Genomic DNA, 7,432 nt, shown 5'->3' with positions numbered 1-7,432 from the left:
CATGATGACGTAATAAAAAAAACCGTTATTAAAGGAAAATTCGAAAATTTTCTTTTTCTTTTAATCTTCATAATAATAATAATAATAATAATCGGGTTGAGAAATTGTAACGAAACAAAAAAAAATTCTTTTCTTTCTAAAAAAAAAACATTTGAGCCGTTACCGGTGGGGAGGGGGGAAGAAAAAAAAAAAAAAGAAAATCAGCCATTTTTTTTTTCCTTTTAAACTCTATATATATTAAATGCAGTCCTTTATTTCAAAGTCCTCGTTTGGTAAAATATTAAAGCCTAATTATAATTTTTTCCCTTTTTCTCCTCCTCTTCCTCCTTTTCCTCCTCTTACTCCTCCTCCTTATCCAACTTCCTTTTCTTTTCTTCTTCTTTAAGTAAATTTTATCATCATTATTATTATTATTATTTCCTTTTAAATTAACGAATTTATTCTTCAGTCTTGATCAAGTAACCAAAATTCACCTAAAGAAAGAAAAAATGATAAAAAAAAAAAAAAAAAAAAAAAACATCAAATACTAAAAACTAATAAAAAAACCGGAAGTGAAACCATTTAATTTTTTTCTTATTTAAATTTCGAGTGAAACTTTTTTCCCCGCCCTTCCGGATCCGGAAGTGACGTCATTTCCTTTATTTTCCCCCTTCATCGTAACGAATCTTTTGTAATAACGTCCTTTTGTCACCATTTTTTTTTCTTTTTTTGTTTAAAAAACTATCAATAATGGCGGCCGTAGTAGCAAATAAATTATTATCATTATGTTTTCATACAAAATACATAAATAAATAATAATAATAAATAAATAAATAAATAAAAAACGGTTTTAAATCAGATTTGAGTCAGAAAATTATATTTCTTAAGAAGTATTTATTACAACGATAAAAATTAAATTATTATTATTATTATTATTATTATTATTATTAATTATTATTATTAATATTATTAAACGTACCATCATCAAATTATCTTTTTTTTTTTTATTTTTCGTGAACTTTTTTTTTTGTGTTTAATTAATAACGGGAGCTGAATTTTGCTGAATTCTTTCCAACTCTTCAACGCTCACCATGTTTACCGTCGAATCGGATTTTCCATTTTTCGTTTGGGCCTGAGCTTGGGCCAATAGTTCGGGTGTGAACCAGTGGGCCAATTGATTCGAACCCGTTGGAGATGTCGATAAATCTCCATCTCCGCCATTTGGAGGCATGAATTGAGGAAAGGAATTACGAATGGCTAAACAAAACGAAAAAAAAAAAAAAAAAAAAAAATTGCATTAAATCGTTTTGAAAAGGCACACGCACACGCGCACGTGCACGCACATGCACACGCACACACAACATAAAGGCACAAGAAGAAGAAGAAAAGGACACAAAAACTTAACTACTAGTCTTACCACCGTGCATGCTGGCTTTTCCTTACAAAAAAAAAAAAAAAAATCAGCTGAATAATAATAATAATAATAATAATAATAATAATTATTATTATTATTATTTAAAAATGAGGAACGTGAAATGAAAAAAAAACATTCAAAATGCGATACAGGTACGACGAACTAATGTAATGATGATAATAATAATAATACCTACCCGCGTTAAATAAAACTAAAAAAAAAAATTTTCTTCTCACATTTAAAAAAAAAAAAAAAAGAAATAAAGCGTTTGATTACATTTTTCCATGCTTTTCTTTTTTTTCGAACCTAGACTACTTGGTAGGTACCCTAGTTAGTTAGGTAGTTAGGTACTTACCTCGATTTTGAGGAACTCGATTTGTGGGTGTTGGGAAATTATTATATAGATTGGGTTGAACTAACGGAGTAACGTTCGGCATTGTCCATTTGGACCTTTGCGGAAAAACCCCTCGACCGTTGTTTCCGTATTGTGTTATCGGATCGACCAATCCTGGACCTATAGGTGGAGCAGGGGTATAGCTGCTGCTCCCCTTCACGATAGCCCGACCTAAAAAAGTTTGTTCGCGGTCGTTAATTTACACTTTTTTCATTATAATTGTTTTTCTTTTTTTTAAAGGAGAGAGAGAGAGAGAGAGAGAGAGAGAGAGAAAGAGAGAGAGAGAGAGAGACTCGTAAAATCACGTTATTTTCCCGACCAAAAAAAAAAAAAAAAAAAAAAAAAAAAAAGAAAATTCAGGTATAAAGGTAACGATGGTAGAACAAACTTTCCAGGTCAATAATGTGTATAAAATAGCATCATCATCATCATCATCTAGCTTACTTAATTTAAAACTACTTTTCTTTTTTTTTGGTTTTTCCAACTTTATACAAAAACTTAAGTTGAATTACTTATTACCGTTACTGCCAATATTAAGGGATGTCTTCTTACGAAAAAACGTTTTTTTTAAAATAAAATCAACTACGTTAATCAAATTAAATGCAATGATCGAATTGCGTATGGAGCGTTCTATCTACGATGGAGGATGGCTTTCTAATAAAAAAAAAAAAAAATTGATTGGGCCCCAAATGAGCAAATCGCATATTTTTGTCATTTTCAAAATTAGTTTTAAGGTTGTTTATACATTTAAAACAGATTATTAGTAAATGGAAAAGTCAACACTCAACATAAACATAAAAAAAAAAAAAATACAATTTGCTCTTTGCTCCCTTTTGAATTTGACTTACCTTGTTGAATCGGTTGCTGTTGTATGGGTTGCTTTTGAACCGACCATTGTTGCTGCTGAGAATTTCTCAGTCCCAATAACTGATTATTTGCTAAGAATCGGCTAGATTGCGTCGCTTTGAACAACTCGTTTTGACGCTGCAATTTAGCCTGAAATAACTCGTTGTATTTATTCAATTTGTTACCGTCTCCATCCTTGATTTGAGGCTGTTGATCGGCAGTCATTTTACGAAGGACCGAGGTAGGCGTGAATGCGAGGGGAGTGGGAGACGACTTCGTCGTCGCGCTCACGCTCGTTCTCGTCGTTGTCGTCGAAGTGGACGTCGCGGGCGAACACGGAACGTTTCCACCACCCATCGACGAGTTGGTACTGTTACCGACGGTGGTACCTCCTCCAACGTTTCCATTGCTTGTACTCATGATACCCTTATTGTCGCAGTTATTGTTATTGTTGTTGATGTTACTCAGGTTGCTCAATGACGAAGTATTCGTGAGATTTGAATTATTAACGGATGAGGTCGGAGGATTTGGTGATTTCGCACCGACAACCACGTTGGGTGAAGCGGCTCTAAAAATAAATCGTATTAATGACGTAATAGTTTTCCTTTTAAACAAGAAATCAACCTTTGACGTTATTACCTTTGTAATTCTTGACGTTTTCTAAAATTTTCTCTTTGCTCTTCGAGTTTTTTTTTTATAAGAGCTGACTGCATAATTGTTTGAGTATGAAGCATGAGTTCGCGAGGGGACGGTACTCTATGTGGCAAACCTTTAAATCAAAAAAAAAAAAAAAGATAAAATGATTAATATCTCGTAAATAATTTCCTTTGACATATCCATCCTTTTTTGCACAACAGAAAACATTAAATATAAATAATTCTTGTTTTTTTTGGGCTGAGGCTTGATTTAGATAGAAATAAATAAATTAGAAGATTTCTGTTTGTAAAGAAAATCAAAAAAAAAAAAAAAAAAAATTTAAATTATATAAAACACATCGAAGCACATATAATAAATAATAATAATAATCATTTTGGAATATATATATATTGTTGTTTTCAATTACCAATTATTTTTATAGAAATCTTTTTACGCTTTTGAGATTATCTATGAGAAATCTAATTTCGTTTGTTCAAATTTAACTTTTAAACAGTGAAAAAAAAAAAAAAGAACATAAAAGCCAAAAAAAAAAAGAAGCGTTGTAATAAAAATCAAAACGATTGAAAAAACATCCATCGATTAAATCTAATCTAATGATGTACCTGAATGTTGAACCGTTAAAGTGATCGGACTTGTTCCTAAAGGGTTCGGTGAGATCATGGATGATTGACAGAAAGCTATAAAAATAATTAAATCCCTAATTACCTGGTTTTAACCTTTTTTTTTTTTTTTTTTTTTTTTCAAAAAAAAACGTTTCATAGTAGAAATAGTACTCATATATCGTGGGGTTACTTTGAATGACCATAGAATAATGATAATAATGATAATAATAATTAATTTTTTGAAATAACACTTACCGTTAGGCATTGGAGGCATCGGACTTGGATTTCTCAGCTGTTGTTGAAGCATTAATTGCTGAATTAAAGTAGGATCTGGAGAGACCATTAATGGACTTGCGGGACGAGGAGAACTTCCGTGAAGTTTTAAAATAGACGCTAAAACTTCGCGATGTCGCGGTTGCATTGCTGGATTTTGCAATTGTTGAATCAAATGTTGAGGAGTTATCTCTCCCTGACGTAATCCTATTAAAAATTTTGTGTTTACGAAGGTTTGACGAAACGAGTTAACTTATCACACTAATATTATATACTATGTGTAATTAAAACCACACCACCGTGGGATTCTCCTTTTACCTTGCAGAATTGCTTGAGCTTCGGGTCTAGAAAGCAATTCGGCCGAAGGCTGAGAATTGGCCACCTTCATTTGCAAATCAGGCGGCAAAGGAGAAAGAGTTCCGGAAACGTGAGGGGGAGCTAGACGTCCGCTTGAAAACAGTAATTTATTAAATTCTTGCTGTTGTTGAACCTGACGTTGTTGCTAAACAAAAATTTCTCTCATAAATTTTTGACTTTTTTTTTTTTTTTAAAATACAATATTATAAAAATAATTTACCTCTTGAACGTGAAGCAATTTATATACAAGATCCTGTGGCACGTGCATTGAAGGTACAGTAGCAGGTTGATGAGCTTGTCCCATCATATCCGAAGGTTCCGGTGGCTTATTCAACATCTTGAAAAAAAAAAAAAATATATATATATATATATATAATTAATTTATTTAAAATTAGGTTATCGCGTGTCTCGCATTTCTTATTTTCACTTTAATTACTTTTTTAAAATATATATATATATATATATGTACATAATGCGAAAAAATAAAATAACAATCTAATAAGCAAATATTACCTGATATAATAAGCAGGAAGCGGGAGAACGATTGAATTGATCGTTGGCCGTTGTCACTCCTCCCTCGGCAACCTGCTTTAACTATGTAAAAAAAAAAAAAAATACAACCAAAAAAAAAAAAAAAAAAAAAAACGACTTAAAATACTCATTTCAAGCGATACTAATAAAAAAAAATAAAATAAATACTCATGACAACAATAACAATGATAACTTGAACTAAATTAAAAAAAAAAAAAAAAAAAAAACTACAAATATATATAAGATGTTGAGAATCCCATAATATTTACATGATTTTTTTTTTTTTTTTTTTTTTAATCGAAAGTATACTCGATACAACAAAACAAAAAAAGCCATTTAGCTACATAGATAATAAAATAAAATAAAATAAAATAAAATAAAGCTTTCATTTAACGATATAAATTACCAGTTTTTTAAAAGCAATGAGCTCCTCTTCTTTTCTATTAGACGAAATCGGTTTTTTCGTTTGAGTTTGAGATATTTGACTAGTTGAACTTTGCCCTGCACCCTGACGCATCCTAGCTTCTAATTCTTCAACACTGGTAACTTTTCCGCTAGCCTCTAAAAATTTCAAAAAAAAAAAAAAAAAAAAAACGTTTATTAAATACCTAATTTACATCGATTACAAATACGATCGAATAAAGTAAAGGATGGTGACGACATGCAAGGAAGTAGACAAAGTTGACAAGATGGGAAGGGGGGGGTGATGTTTAAGGGTAAAATAAGCAGAGACATGGAGTCGAGGATTTGTTTGAAATTTAATTTCGAAAGTGAAAAAGCTCTCGGGAAGTTTCAGGAAGGGAAAATTCTTCTTTACATTTCAATTCCCATACCTAAATCTTTTATCGATGGAGCTTTGCTGTGATGTTCACTTTTCGCATGACTGTTCTGTAGTAATTCTAACAATGAATTACCTGAAGTTGTACCGGCAGGTGAAATGGGCGCAAAATAGGCATCCGATTCTTTCGCGTTTGGAATGTTGATTGAAGGTTCGCTGATATCTACAGGTATTTTGTTACGCATTTTCGATAAATCAGTGTGAACAATAATTATATATCATATTAAGGGGGAAAATTCGTTCGTGACGAATACAACAGTTTTATTTTATTATTATTATTATTATTATAATGTGAAAACATTTATTCATTCTGCTTACCGTTAATAATATTCTTAATAAGTTCGTCTTGAATGGAAGATCGTCTCGTATCATTGACATCCGATGGGGAATCTCGACGAAACCATTGAGAAAATCTCGAACTCGATTGATTTCCTTCGCCTCCCCCACCATTCTGATTAAAAAACATTTTTTTCAATTTCAAAAATATTGTGATATATATATATATATATATAAATAAAAAAAAAAAAAAAAAAATAATAATAATAATAATAATAATAATAAAAATCTTATATACTATATAACTAATAATAAAACTATTGAGAAAAAAAAATTCAATTAGTATAATTTTTATATTTAAGTAATAAATAAAACATTATTTTATGCATTCCAACTTAAAACCTCAATCAATCACAACAAAAAAAAATTATTCTTTTGCTTTTTCAATAACAGAGTTAGAAAAGTTGGTGCTACCAACCGTGAGCAAAGGCAAATTATCCAATTGTAAAAAATCTTCCAGATTGAGGAAATCGTGGTTACCCGTCCTTTCCGTATTTTCCGCGCTTGAATTTTCCCCTTCGGTTTTTTGCGGTTCTAACTGATCCGCTTTCGGCGACGAACTTGCCGTCGGCATCTCCGATTCGATTTCTTTATCCGATTTTTTATTTCCATTTCTAGAAACTGAAATTTCTTCAGCGGAGCTTTTTCGACTCCCCGTGTTCGATTTCGAGTCTCTGGAATCTAATTTAATTTTTAATTTTTTAATGAGGGTCTCTCATTGGAATCGGCTTACACGATTTGGTATTTCAAAAAAAAAAAACAAAATACAAACTAGGCTTTGACGATGTTTTGGAAGTGACCTTGGTTTTGTTTCGTGGTACTGACTCCCCGCTATCATCGAAGCCCCTCAATTCAACAGTGTCGTGTTGAGATGTTGGACCACCTGAAACGAAACAACAATTAAGTTACAACAAACAATTCAAATTTTGTACAAAAGAGAAACACAAAAACTTTCAAACTTTGAAACTGTAATGGCTTAAAGAAAAAAAAAACCCAAAATTATTTAATTTCATGACTAATTTTTTTTTTTTTTTATATATCTATCTATCTTTAAAGAAAATAAAATGATCATCAAAGATAATTATTATTATTATTATTATTTGATGTTTAAAAATTTTGTGAAAAACCAATTTTCAATTTTTTAAAAAAAAAAAATTATAAATCTAATTTTTATTAGTCATACAAAGCTTTTGGACAAGTTTTTC

General features: G+C 30.8%; 1 protein-coding gene across 1 annotated transcript in view; it reads right to left on the bottom strand.

Annotated features, from left to right (window-relative positions):
• Window positions 1-1,012: 1,012 nt before the first annotated feature.
• The window catches only part of Phum_PHUM608910 (eukaryotic translation initiation factor 4E transporter, putative), a gene marked incomplete at both ends in the record, with an annotated part of 8,586 nt that continues 2,166 nt past the window's right edge, over window positions 1,013-7,432 (bottom strand). The window contains 14 exons of the mRNA XM_002432963.1: window positions 1,013-1,236; window positions 1,397-1,417; window positions 1,749-1,958; window positions 2,636-3,201; window positions 3,273-3,402; window positions 4,148-4,372; window positions 4,484-4,667; window positions 4,752-4,859; window positions 5,036-5,116; window positions 5,460-5,614; window positions 5,887-6,054; window positions 6,210-6,342; window positions 6,646-6,901; window positions 7,053-7,110. Coding sequence (XP_002433008.1) covers window positions 1,013-1,236; window positions 1,397-1,417; window positions 1,749-1,958; window positions 2,636-3,201; window positions 3,273-3,402; window positions 4,148-4,372; window positions 4,484-4,667; window positions 4,752-4,859; window positions 5,036-5,116; window positions 5,460-5,614; window positions 5,887-6,054; window positions 6,210-6,342; window positions 6,646-6,901; window positions 7,053-7,110 — 2,519 coding nt within the window. The remainder of the gene's footprint in view (window positions 1,237-1,396; window positions 1,418-1,748; window positions 1,959-2,635; window positions 3,202-3,272; window positions 3,403-4,147; window positions 4,373-4,483; window positions 4,668-4,751; window positions 4,860-5,035; window positions 5,117-5,459; window positions 5,615-5,886; window positions 6,055-6,209; window positions 6,343-6,645; window positions 6,902-7,052; window positions 7,111-7,432) is intronic.

Source organism: Pediculus humanus, genomic scaffold (genome assembly GCF_000006295.1).
Source record: "Pediculus humanus corporis 1103172108318 genomic scaffold, whole genome shotgun sequence".
NCBI lineage: Eukaryota > Metazoa > Arthropoda > Insecta > Psocodea > Pediculidae > Pediculus > Pediculus humanus.
The sequence above is the reverse complement of the archived record's forward strand: the minus strand, read 5'-3'. Positions and strand labels throughout refer to the sequence as shown.